The sequence below is a fragment of the Phascolarctos cinereus genome, unplaced genomic scaffold (assembly GCF_003287225.1).
Source record: "Phascolarctos cinereus isolate Bilbo 61053 unplaced genomic scaffold, phaCin_HiC Scaffold_5;HRSCAF=322, whole genome shotgun sequence".
NCBI lineage: Eukaryota > Metazoa > Chordata > Mammalia > Diprotodontia > Phascolarctidae > Phascolarctos > Phascolarctos cinereus.
In genome coordinates this window covers 266,700,669-266,719,044 of record NW_027555958.1, presented here as the reverse complement: position 1 = coordinate 266,719,044, position 18,376 = coordinate 266,700,669, and the positions used below count along the sequence as shown (strand labels likewise).

Here is an 18,376-nt window from a genome sequence, read left to right as displayed (position 1 = left end):
CTTATAACAAAGGGTATATATAGTCTGATTCTGTTTACTAGTCTGAGGAAAGAGGTTACTCTCTCTAATCAGACAATATTGATTTTCCCTTTTTCTGATGTTTTATACCTATGCTACCTGCCTCACAGGGTTATTAGGCTTAAGTGAGATCATGTATATAAAGAGCTTTGCAAACCTTAAAGACCAGTATAAAGTGTAGGTGTTGCCACTCTTATCTTATTTTTCTCATTCTTTTTGATGGATTTTAGGTAGAAACAGTCCAAAAACAAGTTGCTATCATGCTATCGTTCTTTTATATTTAATATCCTACAAATTATTGCACAAATGGATAAGTTGACTTTTTTGTAATTGAATAAGAGTATTGAGGTGTTGCTTATCTTCAGTAAATTTACTGAAAACTTCTTATGGACAGCTATATTAGCACACAGGATGACAGGGATAACATGTTCTTCACCTTCCTACTTGGTATATTTGGTATATATTCCTACTTGAGATATTTGAAAACTTTCTATTCCACATAGTTTAGAAATTAAAATTATTCAGTGTGGTGAAATCTAACATAATCATATTAATCTAAACATTGATTTAACATTTTTGGATTAATGTGCCCAGGCACTTATTTGTGGGCAACAGTTCTGTCTGTAATGATGCTGTGACTCTAGTACAGTCCAATTTCCTTAACTAAAGCCTTTTTATATTTTCTGGTGGCAATAAATTGATCATCAATTGCTCTAATAAATCTCTTTCCCTAAAAACAAATCTGCAGCATTTAGTCATTTGGTTGTTGCTTCTTTTGTTGGTAAAGTTTGTGTAGATGTAGCACCTTTGGAATCCATGCCTTTATGTTACCATTTCCTGGGCTTTCTCCAGTTATATCACTGTTGGTTACATTCAGCAAATCCAGAATCATCATCATCATCATTGTTATCATTATCATCATCATCTTCTCATTTTCCCCTTGAGTTCAGATAAAAATAGTCCTGGAACAAGTTGCTGTCCTGTGATTTCTTCTTTTATACTTAATATAAAATGGAACTGATTTTTGTGGTTGAATGAAAGTAGAGTGCAACAGGGAACTTACATATCTATCTATCTATCTATCTATCTATCTATCTATCTATCTATATATATGTGTGTGTGTGTGTATGTGAGGTATGTAGTCATATACACACACATACACACACAAACACACACACACCCCCATTTGATTTTTTTTTACTTCCTCTCAAGTTTCTACAGTTTGTAGGATGTTTGTTCCATTAAGCTTAGAGATTATGAGTGTATAAAAGTTGTGGTCAAGTTTTTAGAAATCAATGTTATGTATAGGTGATTGCAGACATTATTTGTGATAAAGGTCTAATTCCAGTACAGTTTTTGGTTGAATTCTTCAGGGTATTTTAAAGTCTGTATTTGTAGCATTGATATTTGTTGTTTGTTAGTCCATGAAAGGGAGGGAGCTTCTGATTTATCATTCTAGTAACTAAACGCCTTGCTGAGCATTCAATAGATACTAAATTTTTATAACTATCCAGTGATATGTTGTACGGTTTCTACCATTTCCTCATACTTGTTATCAGAACAAATCAGCTATTTTGTTAGCATAAATAGGATTGGCTGATATGTCTGAAATGTAGAGAAGGGAATGGATCTGTCCAGTACTTTAGGATAGAATTTATGAAACCAAATAGACCATTTTATCACTCTTTCATATAAAATGTTACTGGATGTTTTGAAATCGATAGGAAAAAAGTTGTCTTCTAAGGATACCATAACAGACATTCTCTCTACTATATAGGCAGTTTCTGTGGAGCTTTCGTCTTCCAGGAGAGGCACAGAAGATTGATCGAATGATGGAGGCATTTGCACAGCGGTATTGTCAATGCAATAATGGAGTCTTTCAATCCACAGGTAAATAAGGCTATTAGCAGTCACTAATCCCATGTCTTCTAGGCAGTTTTGGTAGATTCTTTTCTTGCCACTGAGTAATTTTTAAAGTGTATAGGGGCCATAGGAACATCTATCACATTTTGCCTTTCCCTTTGTAGTTCTGGTGTTGGATGTATGGAATACCTTCAGATGGCAAACACTGGCATAGCTTGTCGTCAACTTTGTCTTGTAGCTCTGTCAATTGCCTGTTTCTACAGGGTGATTAGAAGCTTTGGAATGAATTCAGGAGACTCTTCTGGAGATCAAGATTTTTAATCCTTGATTCCATTGGTCAGTTATTATTGTTTTCCTATTTGACATATGACCGATCTTCTCAGCATTGCCATGTTTTTGCCGTTTTATTTCTTATAGACACTTGCTATGTTCTCTCCTTTGCCATCATTATGTTGAATACTAGTCTCCATAATCCCAATGTCAAAGATAAGCCCACAGTGGAGAGGTTCATTGGCATGAATCGAGGTATTAATGATGGAGGTGATCTACCAGAAGAGCTGCTCAGGGTGAGTGTGTGGAAGATAGTTATTATGTCGTTTTAAAATTGGGACACTAACACATGTAACACTTTAAGGTTTTTATAAAGTGCTCCATATATATTGTCTCATTTGAGTCTCACAGTAACCCTTTGTATTAGTTGTTGTTATTATCCCCATTTTACAGATGAGAGTTTGAGAGGTTTAAGTGACTTGCTAAAGTCACACAGCTAGTAAGTGTCTGAGGCAAGATTTAAATTCTGGTCTTCCTGACTCTAGGCTCAGTACCCTGTCTTCTGTATCATGCTTCTTCTCTGATACGAATTATTGTTAGTCAGAACTTTTTTGGATCAGGAGAATTTGTTGACTTTGGAATGGGTTTGTTGCTGAGGAGGAAAGGATTAAATTTTATTGCTAAGTGGGCGTAGAGACCGAAGTAAACAATTGAGAAAGGGATGGTAGAGTTTAAGTCTTGAATAAGGGAGTTATGTTGGACAAGAGATCTGGCGCTTTTTATTTTCCCATGTATTTATATGCTTTTATCCTTAAATATCCATTAGGCTTCAAATTTAATCATTTTTTTAAAGGAAAGGACTAAAAATAATGGGTGAAAGGAACAACATTGATAGTGTCAGAGACATATATATATATAATGTAATCTTTTGTCCCAGAATCTCTACGAGAGCATAAAAAATGAACCCTTTAAAATCCCTGAAGATGACGGAAATGACCTCACTCATACTTTCTTCAATCCAGATCGTGAAGGCTGGCTACTAAAACTTGGTGAGTAGCTCCTGTGAGCAGGGCAGAGGAAGGAATTTGTATTATTCTTGGCAAAGAGAGTGGTGTTAGGGGTAGTTATGTAGGGACATTAATGTGGTTTGTTTTATAACAAATTTCCATCTGAAAAAAAAAGTAGTATATCTCTCCTTTAGCTCACTGTTATATATGCCCTGTTGAGAAATAAACCTGACTTAGCTGTGGAATGTCCAAATATATGTTTCCCACATTTTCACCTCTGGGGTTCATTAACCAGGTTGTGTTTCAAGGAAATTCCTGTAGGTATTGGTTCTTTCCCCTTTTCCCCTCTTCCCCTTAAGCCATGTGGGAAGTGAACAGTGGTGTCCATCTTTCTATTTCCCATTCCTATACCTTGTATCTGGTGCTCCTGCCTTTTCCCCACCTCCCAGTGCATCATCACTTCCTTCTGCGTTCTGGCTCCATGAGCAGACAGCATGCATGGCAACCCCAGAGCGCTTGATTGCAGCTGCATACACAGCACTCTTAATCATTCTCAGGCAGTGGAATTTTCCCCCTCTCCTTTCCAGTTTAAATCAGATATATTCATTAGAAAAAAATTGTAAATGTTCTATTTCCTTCTCTCCCTCTGCATGAGGTGAGCTTCTGTTGCTGGAACTTATGATCATATCTTCCCTGGCAGCAAGTGAGGGTTGAGGTATCCAGAAGTAATCTGTTTTTCTGTAAGGATTTTATACAGGTTCACATATTTCCTTGTGAAAATGTTTATGTTGATATGAACTGTTCAAAATATAGAAAGAACTGATCTGCCTCCTAAACTCAATAAACAGAAGGGTCCCAGACTATTTGGACTCTATATTATTATTGCACAAAAGTAGTAACTTGTTCCATTCTACCTTGCCCTATTACCTGTGGGTGATTCTCTTCTTTATCAGCTAATTTATGGGTATAATAATCTTCCTAAACCATCTCAATTAAGTACCCCAATGACGTTAGAAATAGTTTCTAACTTGGTTATCGTTGACATCTGTAAAAAGATGAAATGGTGTCTTTCCACTATCCACTAATTCATAGGATTTACAGTTTTCCATTTTTAAAACCATATTTACCCCTAATTACAAGGTATTCAATGTTAAAGGGCCACCATAGTGGTTTGCATTTTGAATGTTACTCAGGAATAAGACAATATTTTGTGCTTCTTTAAACCAGTAGTACATATACCCCTTAGCGCAATCCCTGCTTTAAAATCAACTAAACCAGTTAACTTGCTATTTACCATTATTTCCAAGCAGCTAGGCCCAAAAGGGAATTTTGAAAGTGCAGCTGTTGGAAAAGAAGCTGATATAAACTAAAATTAAGATAAAAATAAGATTAGGGGAAAAAACAGAAAAAGTGCAACTGAGGTTCAGTTTACTTCCTCCAGTAGTTAGTTCCAGTTTTAATTATATTTTTTAAACAAACTTGTGGTTCATTGCATCGATTTTATAAACTTCAGTCAAGCTTTCCTAGGCCTTACATCTGGCTGATGTATTACATGATAAAGAAACCTAAAATGACCACCTCAGTAATTGTGATGGAGAGGCAGCCATCATTATCATTGTAATTATCATTGTAATGTAAACATAATTATACACATGCATATGTATTCTTTGTACCAGATACACATATGTATGTATACTTGGATGTACTTAAAAAAACAAAAACTTGACCAGCTTTAGATAGAAACTTCATTTTCTCAGAACTGATATTTGTTGCCAGGAGTTTTGATTCCTTTTCCCTGGGTTCTGGACATGCTAATAAGTATTAGCTTTATAAATGCTGAATTGTAACTTCTTTTGGGCCACGTTTTCAGTACTTGCCTCTAATTTTACATTAGCCAAGTGTGTGGTGGAATATAAGATTCCTGGACTTTCACTGAACATTTAACTAATGGCCAGCTGAAAACTTGCTCCCAGGAGAAAGCATTTTTATGCTTAGCTCCTTCTCCAGGCAGACATGAATGTGACTGATGCATTGCATAATAAGAATAAGGAGCCTGGTTTAATTTATTTGTTTTAATTTTCTTTTCTCCCTCATTTGTATGTTTCCATGATTTTGGCTCTTCTTTTCCTTGCCCCAAACTCCAGGAGGTATGTAATCCCCCACCCCCATCCCCCACCTGCTCTCTTGCTCTGCACAGGCCACTGTAATTGCTGCAGCATTTTATTTTATTTTATTTTTTGGTTCTTCTGTTTTTGTAATTGCTGGTGGTACTGTTAATGCTGCTTCTGACTTTTTGCACAGTCCCTAGGGAATTCTGCTCAGGATCAAGGGGTTATAGAAATTTCATTTTTTTGCATTTTAATAAGTACCAAGAATAGTACTTCTCATAGACCCCAAGGCCTCAGATAACTTAAATTCACAATTTCACCATATGTATTTAATGTGTGTTAGTGTACAGTAGGCTGAAGACATCATAAACATGGGTCTGTGAGATCAGGAGAGATCTAATAAAATTGTCCTTAGGGTTATTGACAAGATCTGTTCATATCATAAGTGTACACACACACACACACACACACAGATTTGCTCAAATCCATTTAAAATCTGTGTATCACTGCTCTTTCTAAAGTTATTTCTGAAATTGTTGAGAGGAAGAAGTAGGACCGTTTGTTTTCTCAAAGTTACTGTGCTTCTGGAAAAGAAGTAGAGTTGACCCTTTGGGGCATTTCTAAGTCTTTGTTCTTGTGAAGTGTAGAACTGGTGTTTTCTGAATTCAAAATGTAATAAAAAGTGTAATGCAAAAAATGAAGTAAAAAAAAGTAAAAGACAAAGTTTAGGAAATAAAAGAAAAGCCACCTATATTCTTTCTGCTAGTTTCCAAGCATCATTGGAGAATTACGTGTTCATCAGCCCTTTTTTCAGTCAGTCAGTGTGGAAAGTCTAGCATTGACCTTCAAGTTACATTATTAGTATAGATTCATTCTTTCTCTGTTTGCTAATTTCCTAAGAAGTGCTTACATTTTTCCCAGCCAAAGGTCTCTGCAAAGTTTCTGCATCTAAGTGTTACCAGATTAGAGCCAAAGAGAGAACCAGTGACTAAACAAACCACTAATACACCAATGACAAAACTTATTTAAGTGGAGATATTTCTGGGACTTCTCATTTGAGAGCCTGAGCTAAAAGAATGATTGGGAGAAGAAAAGTACCTAAAATCAAGAAATCATAAAAGGAGTTCAGGAGATCCATATGTCATATTGGAAGTAAAGGAGGAAGGAAAGGGAGCAAGAGTGGGCATATCCACCATTACACCTAAACCAGTGGAAGGAGGGGATATATCACTTATGAAGGTGGGAGGTTTTCCTGTGAGTTCCACAGGGACTGTCCGAGGTGCTCTCAGTGATGCGTCTGCTCATTTTATGTCTGTTCCTTCAACATAGAAACACTTTCTGTGGCAGTGCTTCATGGTAGAATTCTTTATAACCACAAGGAACTGTCCTGAGGAAATGATCAAGCTTCTCTGTAATCAGAGAAATACGTATATTCTGTTTTGCTTTATCTCCTGGATTTTTCCCTACGTTCTTTTGGCACTCTACAGCCTTTTTTCACTGTCTCTTCTCAAAGGACTTTTTGTGTCATCAGGGTGTCATTCTGTAATGGGATAGGGACGGGCTCTTATGCATATAAGTGATTTAGTTCATGTTTGAATGTTCATTGTATGCTGAGCATTAGACAGGCCCAGTATCTTCAAAGCAGAAGTTCTCTCAGACCCTTTGGGTTTCATCTTGAAAAAAACAAAAAAATCACCATCTCAATATGCCTCTTCTTTTTCTTCTCCCCATTTTTCTTTCTCCTGCACACCCAGATTTTCCTTTTTTCTACATCTTCATCATCTCATTGATTTATTAGTTTTTCCTTATCCATGCTCTTTGATCACATTTCCCATTTAAGGTCAGACAAGAATGCTTCACATGATATCAGTTAGACAGTTTGATGGGAAGAGGTCTGCTCTTCAGTTGCTTAAGATTAGAGCTATATAGGTTGGTGGACACACCTCATAATGCCAAAGTTGATTTAACAGCCAAGACAGTAGTTATTTAGAATCTCAACAGTTTGTAGTTAAAATCGTTACTTGTCTCTGCCAGTAACATCTAAGCAAAATCTCATAGAGAGCCTAAAAATTAATTGGTTCTTCTATTAATCTGCCAGGCTCTTTGTTGACATTGTTTTCAGAGCTCCATTTTTATTACCCAACAGTCTATACTACTGTAGGCCCTTTTTCCCCTGGCATTATCTGATGTTGATGGAAAGATTATAAAAAAAATCACTGACCAGTGGAAATCTTTTCTTTTCAAAGCTTCACCATTTTCTGTTCAAGAGTATGAATCTGGAAAGGCATGTAGGAACACAGTACTATGATGGGCCCTGGTGTAGTAAAAAAGAGTTCTAGATTTGAAGTTAAAAAAAAAAAAGCAAATAAACTTGAATTCAAATTCTGGTTCTGTGTGTCACATAACCTGTGTGACCTTGGGTAAGACATTCTCTCCTTGTAGGCCTGTTTGCCCATTCATAAAGTAAAAGGGTTAGACTAGATAACCTTTAAGATCGTTCCAGCTTGGAATCATATGATCTTATGGTAGTATTTGTTTTGTGTTGTGTGATCCTTGCTTTTTGTGTAGACTAGAGAAATAATTCTCTCTTGAAAAAGAATTTGTAGTAATACAGGATGTGGTAAAGGATAAGGAAAGATGTATTCATAAATGCCAAATAGATTTTAACTAACACAGGCTTACCCTGTAAATCAAAGAATAATTATGAAGTTTCACCTCTTTTCCTCACTTGAACAGCTGGAAAATATGGCTGTGAGGAAAATATTAGGCTCACTGTGTTATTTTGATAGTAGGTTATAAGGGTTGGATTAGAGTCAATTTCAAAGAAGCTTTTTTCATTCTTTTGTTATTAGTATCAATATAGCTTCATAGAATACAATTATTCTTTGCCTGTTTAACGGCTAGTGAAAAAGGTGGGTGGGAAAGGGCTGTAGGACTGAGTGAAGCATCCACCACTAACATTAATACTTATTTAGAGGCACACCCGCTCTCCCTACCTCCTTTTATGACTTGCTACATATGTGAACTTTATGCCTTAGTTGGAAGAATGAAAAAAAGTTATAGAAGACCCAAACAGTTGATTTTTCCTATGATAATTATAAGGTGTGCCCTTTATTTGCCCTGAGATTAGAGAAAAAGTGTTTTTTGATATTATTAGCCTGACAGTTTCAATATTAAGTTTCCTATAAATAGGCAAGATGGAGGTAACCTAATCAACATGGAAAGGACAGTTATGAAAGCTGGCATCTAAAGTTACAGTATTCCACAATGAAACTGGAATTTGATTGCAAAGGAACTAAAGATTCTTGTTTCTTTTTTCTCTCTGCTCCCATATCTGACTGATTAAAGTAGCAGCTCCTTAAATACCTTTGGGTTTGTTAGATCCTTTATACTATTTAGTCCCAAGTCAGGATGTTTACATTTTTCCCTCTCCTATTTCTCTCTAGTTTCAGCTCCATTGATCTGCTTTTTGCTGATGCTTCTCTAGCACAAGTCAGTTTGCACTGCTTACCACTGGGTTCTTTTCACCTGAACCCTGTCCATCCTGCTGTCTGATTCCATCTGAAGGATGTCATTCAGCCTCGCTTGCTCTGCTTGTGCCACAGATCATGCACCTTGTGAAAGATGCTTCTGTTTTGGCTCTTGTTTGTGTTTTGTAACTGATGTAAAATTTTCCATAACCTAGTTGTTCCCATAATATCCCTTCCTTCCTACTCATTCATCCTTTCTGAGAAGAAATACTTGTGTTTTGTGGAGCCTATACTGAGCTTGGTTGTCTCTTGTCAAATGTGTATCTCCTTTTGCTCTGCAGGTGGCAGGGTAAAGACATGGAAGAGACGCTGGTTCATTCTGACTGACAACTGCCTTTACTACTTTGAATATACAACGGTGAGCGAATCTGAGCCTGCTGAGGCAAGAGGGGAGGGTCAATCATTTACTGTTAGAGCAAAACATCACAAGACACATGTGCCTCATTTTGTTTGGTTTTAACTAAAACCCAAATAAATGAGGCACACCACAATAAATCCAATAAGCTGGGAACCTAATAGTGAAGATTCCCTGACTTTATCCAGGTGATTACTCCATATCATTTGACCCTAACCATGGTCAGATAAAGAGCAATACATGAATGTATTCATGGCAACAGCTAATTTGTGGCTGGGAAGAGAAGTCTTTTATACTACTAATATATCCCCAATAAGTAAAATCCTCTCATCTTCTTATAAAGGGAATGTAGTGAGATACTATTTTTATGGTAAATGCGGAGCAAAAATGTACCTCTATAGAAGAAAATGTTGAGTACCAGAGGTAGGAACATTTTATCTTTCATGGACTAAATTGATTTGGCATTATATTCATTGTCATTCTTTGTTAGTATAAGCAGCATATGAATGCAGTTGCTTAAATAGGAATATATAACTTATTGAATTGTATAGGAATACATAACTTATTGACATATAGCATAACTTACTGTCAAAAGGCAGATATTTGAGGCTAGCTAGATTAGCCTGTGACTCTTATGAAAAATTGTAGGATGGTGTAGAGCTAGGAATGTGCTGGAGCCAGTCAATAAAGAGTCAGTAAATATTTATTAAACACCTACTATGTACCAAGCACTACACTAAGTGCTAGGAATACCAAAAAGGGCAAAAGACTTGCCTTCAAGGAACTCAGAGTCTAATAGGGGAAAGACAACACATAAAAGAAAGCTAGATTGAGCTGATTCTAGCCAATTATTAAATTTTCATCGTAAACATTTACGTCTTGGAAATACTAAATGCTAAAATCAGGGCTTGATTTATTGTTTTATTGATTATCTAGACTTTTAAAAAGTGTTAATAATGAGAATTAAATATAAAGATGTGTTTTCCATCACCCCCCCCCACACACACACACACCCCGCCCCCAGAACAGATTGTTAAATATTTATTAGCACATCCTGTGTAGGGCCCTGGATGAGGATTCAGTAGAACTGGATTCTGGATATGGCTTTGTTATGTAACTTTAGATAAGGAGGGGAGAAGGAAGGGAAAGGAATAAACATTTATTAAGCATTGTGTGCTAGGCACTATGCCAAGTGCTTTAAAATAGTAATAACATAGTAATAATAATTAAATAGCATTTATATAGCACTTTTTACAAATATTATCTCATTTGATCTTCACAATTACCCTAAGATCCCTATTTTAAGGTTGAGGAAAGTGAGGCAGAGAAGTTAGTTGACTTGCCCAAAGTCACACAGATAGTAAGTATCTAGTCCAGATTTGAAATAAGCTGTTGCTCTATCCATTGTGCCACCTAGCTGCCTCCATTCTTTTTCTTCATCAAGTCTGTCTGTCTGTCAGAATAGAATGGGGGAGATGTCTTCCTCCAGTTCTCATTTGGATTCTTATATAGCAAAATCCTATTCAGGACCAGGATGTCTGGCCAGACCTTCCCATTTTGTTGCCTTATTTAATCCTCCCAATGAGTCTGGGAGGTAGGTTCTATTATTCCCATTTTACAGTGGAAGAAATTGAGGCAGTCAGAGGTTAAGTGACTTGCCTAGAATCGCACAGCTAGTAAGTGTCTGAGGCTGGATTTGAACTCGTCTTCCTTATTCTAGGCCAGCATTCTATCCATTGTGCCACTTAGCTACCTATAAATCCTTTTTCTTGACCTCAGTTTCCTAATTTATAAATTGAAGGAGTTAGACTAGATCACAAAGGCCCATTCCAACTCTAAAATTCTATCATTCCATGATTTTTGTTTTTCTGTCCTCAGTACCTACTACAGTATCTCGTAGATAATAGGTCTTTAACCAGTGCTTATTGATTAAATTTTCTGCCAATTCTGTTTAGTTTGACTTCTTGATGAAGACAAACTCCTGTTAGCTGCCTTGACTTTTGCCTTATTTTAGAACTATCTGCATATGTGTACATAGAGAGAAGTGGGGGATAGGGTGGAAGAAGCCCTAGTTAAGAATAGTAAATTCTGAAAGTTCATTTTTAACTTGGTGATTTGGAACTTAGAATATATTTTCAATGTGGTTAAATTTCCAGGCCATCCTAGAAAAACCTGTTTAATCCAAAATACAGCTGAACTATATTAGCAGTATCATAATACACTCTATCATCATAACTATAACATTGTTTCTGTGTAAAAATGAATTCTTAATGTCAATTGGAGATACCAGTTTTCTGCTTTCCACCCTAATCTGTCTCCCTCCCAAATATATGCCTTCAGTGATGACACCCCTCTCATCTTTATACATCCTACACTAAGTGTGGAGATTACAGTGATCTGACTGATTCTACTGTTGGGGTTGGTAAGACTGAAGTTTGGCAATTACCATGTCAGGACTCCTGCAGTAAATACTTCCATTGGTTCTGATAGGGGAGAGCAGGGTATGGCCCTGAGCAGGAGGAGAAATAGAGAGAATTAGGGAATCCTATAAAAGAGGAAAAGGCTGGACTTCAAGCAGATGTCTCATCAGAAGAAAATAGAGATTTAGTGACATCTAGAGCCATAGTGAATTACTTGTATCTATGTATACACATAAAGAGACTGAAAGTGTATACCTGTGTGGGTATATCTTTACCATACTGTGTGTATGTATCTGTTTATGTGTGTTTCTTTTGCCTTTCTTCCTTGGGATTACCCCTCTTTAGCTCATTCCATCACAGTTACCTGGGTTCCTTGATATACTCTATTCCCGTTATATATGTTAATGATGGTGATCATTGTATTGCTAGCAAGTTGAATGGTTTTTCATACTGGTGGAACCAGTATGGTAGAATAACAAAAGGCAGTGCAGTATGCTCTCACCTAAAAAGACTCCTCCACATAGATCTAGGAAGTGTACCAGTTGAAGAGAAATCCAGAAAAAGTCACTGTGAGTCATTTGTTCAGTCTAGGTTATTATAGGAAGGCAGAGAGGTGAGCAGACAATAGGGATAGGGTCAGGACAGAAGCATGGTGTCCTAAGAGAACTCCAGGATCCAGGGAGAGGCTGTGAATTGAGGAAAGAAGAGGTCCCAGATCAAAACCAGACCCATACTGGGGGAACTGAGACAGAGACAGGTTCTCACTGGCATGTTTATTGCACACTACTCAGTTGTAGGCCACAGATCCAGAGTGGACTGGAAAGGAAATTTGTGCTCTGGAGGTGGTATTCACTGGTGGGGAGGTGCATTGTATTGAGAAAGAAAGAAGTTCAGAAACAAGCCACAGTGGTGTGGCTCAGCCTGCAAGAGCAGGGTGGGCTCTCATTTCCAATATCTAGTCCAACCTACAGTAGAATAGCCAGAGCAGGAATTCCAGACCAAAGCAGGGCTGATAGGGGCTGAGTCCAGCAGTATTTTTGCTTTTGCCAAGACCCAAACCCAGGTCAGGAACTTAGGGAGTTTAGACCAGGGGGACAGCAATCACACTTTGCCCTTGATCAGACCACTTTGTGAGCACTGAGAGCTTGCAGGTCCTGAGCCAGTCTTTGAGATCCTGGAATGACATAAGTCAATATTCCATGAAAGAAGCAACAAGATCAGCCTAGATCTTCCCTAAAGAAGTGTGAAAGAGTCTAATCCTAGCATCAAGTAAGAAATCAGGAAGTAGGCTGGAAAAATAAGCAAACAAAAAATAATCCCACCATAAGATACTATTATGGTGACAGAGAAGCTCCAAATACAAACTCAGAAGAAGAGAATGACTCCAAAACATCTACAAGTAGTGCCTCAGAGAAAAACACAGCTTGAGCACAAAATCAGATAGAATTTTTAGAAGAGATGAAGCAAGAGGTTTTTTTTAAATTTATAAATGGAATGAGAGTGCTTTAGGAAAAAATTGGAAAAGAAATAAGAGCTATGGGAGAAATAATTGGGAACAGAATTAACAGCTTAGCACAAGAGGCACAAAATCTTGCCTAAGCAACAAACTTCATGAAAATTAGAATGGGCTAACTTGAAACTAATGACTCCATGAGAAAAACAGAAATATTAAAACAGTCAAAAGATGAAGGAGGAGGAGGAGTAGAAGACAATGACAACAAAAAAATGATTATCTTATAGCAAAAACAACTGACCTGGAACAAATTTAGGAATCATTAAAATATCTGAATACCATGACCAAAAAAAATCTAGATATTCTTTTTCAAGAAATCATAAAAGAAAACTACCCAATTCTCTTTGAACCAGAGAGCAGAGTATAAATAGAAAGAATCCCTTGATCATCTCTAAAACAAACCACCAAATGAAAACCCCCAGGAGCATCCTAACCAAAATCTAGAGCTTCTAGGTCAAAAAAAAAAAAATACTCCGTGTAGCCAGAAAGAAAGAATCCAAGTACCTAGGAGCCACAGTCAAATTACACGTAATTTAGTAGCCACCACTGAACAGGAGAGGAAAACTTGGAATATAATATTCCAGAAGACAAAGAATCTAGGCTTACAACCAAGAATAATTTAACCAGAAAAACTGAATATAATCCTATGGGGTGGAAATGAATTTTTGATGAAACAGAACACTTCAAGAGAAAAATAAAAAGGTAAACATGAATGAACAATGATAAAGGACTAAACAAGGATAAACTACTTATAGTCAAATGGTAATGAGATGATACATGTGTCCTCTCTAAACCCTATCATCATTAGGGCTCATAGAGGGAGCCTGATTAGATAAGTTCTGGGAGTGGTCCTACTATTTCTTGATGATCTTAAGAGAAGAGTAGAAAAAGGAGGAAAGAAGACTACAGTAAAGGAGGAGGCAAAGGGAAAGGAAAATTAGGGGAAATCATCACACAAGTAGACGTCTATGCAAAGAAGGAGGAAGGGGTGGGAGAAGCAGTTTCAATTCAATTCAGTTAACATTTATTAAGCTCTTACTATTTGCTAGGCACTGTGCTAAGCTCTGGTGATATAAAAAGAGGCCTCAAAGAGCTTACCATCTAACGGGGATAACATGCAAACAAATATATACAAAATAAGTTACATACAGGATAAATAGAAAATAATTAACAGGGAAGACACTGGAATTAAGAGAGTTGAGGAAGACTTCCTATAGAAGGTGGGATTTTGGTTGGGACTTAGGGATGCCAGTGAGGTCAGTAGTTGGAGAAGAAGAGGGAGAGCATTCCAGGCAGAGGGGACAGCCAGAGAAAATGCCTGAGAATCAAGAGATAGAGGGTCTTGTTTGTGGAACAGCCAGGAGGCCAGTGTCACTGGATCAAGGAGAACATGGAGAGGAATAAGGTGGATAAGGTCTATACTAGGGTATAAGAATAAGTTAGGAAGAGGCTAGGTTATGAAGGGCTTTGAATGCCAAATAGAGAAGTTTGTATTTGTTCCTGGAGGCAATAAGAAGCTACTGGAATTTATTGGGGAAGAGGGATAATGTGTATGACATGATCAGACTTGCATTTTAGGAAAATCATGTTAGTGGCTGAATGGAGAATGGATTAGAGAGTTGAGGCAGGTAGACTCACCAGCAGGTGTGAGGTGATGAGGGCCTGAACTAGAGTGGTGGCAGTGTTAGAGAATAGAAGGGGATGGATTGGAGAGATATTGCTGAGGTGAAATTGGCAGCCCTTGGCAACAGTTTGGATATTGGGAGTGAGAGATGGGGAGGAATCTAGGATGACTCCTAGGTTTCAAGTCTGAGGGAGTAGGAGAATGGTGTTGTCCTCTATACTAATAGGAAAGGTAAGAGAGAAGGAAGGGTTTGGGGGAGAGATAATGAGTTTTGTTTTGGACATACTGCGTTTCAAATATCTACTGGACATCCAGTTTGAGATATCTGAATAGTTGGAAATGAATGATTGGAGGTCAGCGGAAAGGTCGGGGCAGGAAGAGTAGATCTGAGAATCATCAACATAAAGGTGGTCATTGAAGCCATGGGAGCTGATGAGATCAAGTGAAGTGGTATAGAAGAAGAGAAGAGGACCCAGGATGGAACCCTAAAGGCTCACTCTCAGTTAGAAGGCATGATCTGGAAGAGGATCAAGCAAAAGAGACAGGGAAGGAGTGGTTAGATAGGTAGGAGGAGAACCAGAAGAGAATGGTGTCCTGAAAACCTAGAGAAAAGAGAGTATCAGGAAGGAAAAGTAATCAAAGGCTACAGAGAGATCAAGGAGAATAAGGTTTGAGAAAAGGCCATTGGATTTGGCAACTAAACAGATCATTGGTAACTTTGGAGAGAACACCTTGGTGGAATGATAAGGTTAGAAGCTGGATAGTAAGGGGTTAAGAAGAGAGTGAGAGGAGAAGAAATGGAGGCAACTATTGTAGATAGACTTTTCAAGGAGTTTAGCTACAAAGGGCAGAAGAGATACAGGATGATAGTTAGGAGGGATAGTTAGGAAGTAAAGTTTTTTTCAGGATAGGGCATATATGGACATGTTTGTAGGCAGTAGGAAATGAGTCAGTAGAGAGACAGAGATTGAAAGTAAGTGAGATAGTAGAGATGACAGAAGAGGAGCAAGGCTACTTTACTTCATCATGTGAGACAAGGATGAAGAAGGAGATAGTGGCAGAAGGTACTTATGTGATAGGAGATGAAGAGAAGGAGGAGAGAAGAGGGAGTTCACAACAAGTGGTCTAATTTTTTTCTGTAAAATATGAGGCAAGGTTCTCAACTGAGGGAGTAGGGGAGGCATGAAGAAGGCTGAAAAAGTTTTGGAAGAGCTGCTGTGGAAAGTGGGATAGTGAGTTAATAAAAGAGGCATAGTAGAATTGCCTAGCAGCAGTGAGGGCCTAGTTGGGGTTATGTAACATAAATTTGTAGTGGATCCAGTCAGAATGGTTGTGTGATTTTTTCCCCCACTTTTGTTCAGCAGCATGTATGTAGGCATGAAGAGAAAGAATGGTGGGAGTGATTCATCCTCACTCTCATCTGAACAGGTCAGATATATGATATTATACATATATATGTATTATATACACATTTGAGTATGGAAATCCATTTCCCTCAACAGGGAAATAGGAGGGAAAAGGAAGAAGGGGGATAGAGAGAATTAGAAGGAGGGTAGGCTAACAGAGCAAAACAAACTCTTAGGTAAGGATGTACAAAATATATAGGTTTTTTATAGATACAAAAATGGACATCTGAGGAGGTGCCCATCAGTTGGGAAATGGATGGATAAGTTATGGCATATACATGTGATGGAATGTAAAAAATGATGATGATGATGATGATGGTTTCAGAAAAACTTTTGATGCAGAGTGAAATGAAAAGAACCAGAACAATTAGTGCATTGATAGCAATATGGTAAAGACAACTTTGAGAGAATTACAAATTCCTATTGGCGTAATTACCAATTATGATTCTAGAGGACTAATGATGAAATGTGTTCACTAATTGCTGATAGAGAAGTGAAGGACTCAGAGGGCAGAAAGAGACAAATTTTTTTGGATGTGGCCTATGTGATTATTTGTTTTGCTTAACTATACGTGTTTGTAACAGGTTTTTTCTTTTGCTCTCAATTGAGTGGGAATGTGAGAAGGCAGATTTTTGCTAATTGAAAAAAAAAATTTTTTTTAAAAAACCAAAAACTTCACACTGGTAATCCTAATTATCACCTGATAGTCCTGTTTCTGGACTATGAGCCATAAAAAATGCTTATGAAACCAGGTAAACTTGACGGTTATTTTTGTGTGACAGGTATAATCGCATAATCATGTAGATTAAAAAGTAGTTACTTTATATAGATTTCTTTCTGCATTACATAAGCAGCAGGATGGTGGACTGGACAGTTTCTCTGATCCTCACAACCTCTCACACCTCTGCAAAACAGAAATTATACACCAAAGATAAAGCAACTTTAACTGTTTTCATAGTTTAAGACACCAAGAATCTAAAACAATGTAAAAAAAAAAAAACAAAAACCCTAAAACCCAGGAACTGATGCTCACTCAGCCCCACTCCCTCTTCTCCCACACTAACAGATCAAAGGACATGACACAAGCCTATATCAAAACCCATCCCTATATCCCTGTCTCTCTCTCCCTTCTCCTAACTCTAGGCTGTGAAAGTTTTCCTCAGGCCTTGATAGCCTGCTTGGCCAAAACCGTTCAGGAGCAAAAGCCTGCTGGGGGCTGAAACCTGGGAACAGCTACAAACCTCAGAATTACCTGTAGCCAGGAACTGTTGATGCTAGAGAAATCTGGTGCCAGAAGGGTCTGAACTGCCAGTGCTTGGCCAAAGAACTAAGAAATAAAAGGAGTGGGATAGGAACAGGACATTGTGCACATGGGGAGCTGTGCAGTACTCTACCAAGTGTGAGGGAAGAGCACAGCATCCAGCTGGGGCTAGTTCTGACCACCAAAAAGTCAGTTGAGGCAGAGACCTAGGCTAGTAATTTATAAATTGCTGAGTGTTGGAGGAGGCTGAGACACTGTGAGATCCTGCCCCCCTCTCCCCAAGAAAACTTTAATTAAAGGAGAGAGTATCAGAAGTGAGTGATAAGGAAATGATGGGGGAAAATACCGAAAGTACCAAAGATTCCAGGAAGAAAAAAATCTCAAAGACCTTGAACATAAACAGATAAATTAACATGAAGAACAGTAATTACAGAAGGAAATATGACCTCCAAAGCTAGTGAATGAGTTAAGGCATCTATGGATAAATAACTGCAAAATGAAGGAAAATGATCCAGTGCTTGATGAGACAGAACTCTGTAGAAGTTGAGAAGGACATGGAATACAACATGCTGTTCATGAGTGGATTAAAGAGAAATGAGAATTTTGAGAGCAAATATTTATGTCCTGTGCAGGAAAAATAATGAGCAGAATAGAAAAGTTGGAATTTGCGATGTCAAGCCTCACCAAAGAAACAAAAGAGACCGTAGTAGATTGGGTATGCAAATATAGAGAAGCGGAAGACAATCTAAAAGAAGAGAAGCAAACAACAAGAATATTAAGAGAAAATATGTTCACTATTCAAGCAAAACATATGGATCTCAAAGACAGAATGCATAGAGACAACAGTTCTCCAAGAAGAATGTGACAGGACAAAAAAACCTTAACACCACTTTGTCTTTGTTTAAAAGTCCAAAAGAAGGGAAATGACTTGCTTTAAGTTAAATACTTAGGTATTTGAGTTCCTGCTCTTCAATTTACTATCTCTTGACTTTTAAGTCCAA

At 37.7% G+C, this 18,376-nt stretch overlaps 1 protein-coding gene across 7 annotated transcripts in view; it reads left to right on the top strand.

Annotated features, from left to right (window-relative positions):
* Positions 1-18,376, top strand: part of CYTH1 (cytohesin 1) — a 202,947-nt gene that overhangs the window by 149,799 nt on the left and 34,772 nt on the right. For all 7 annotated transcript variants that reach the window (XR_013487154.1, XM_078155825.1, XM_078155829.1 and 4 more), the window contains exons 7-10: positions 1,796-1,908; positions 2,299-2,447; positions 3,089-3,200; positions 9,078-9,154. Coding sequence is in view for 6 of the 7 variants with exons in the window: in XM_078155825.1 (XP_078011951.1) it covers positions 1,796-1,908; positions 2,299-2,447; positions 3,089-3,200; positions 9,078-9,154 (451 nt within the window). In the remaining variant the exon portion in view is untranslated. The remainder of the gene's footprint in view (positions 1-1,795; positions 1,909-2,298; positions 2,448-3,088; positions 3,201-9,077; positions 9,155-18,376) is intronic.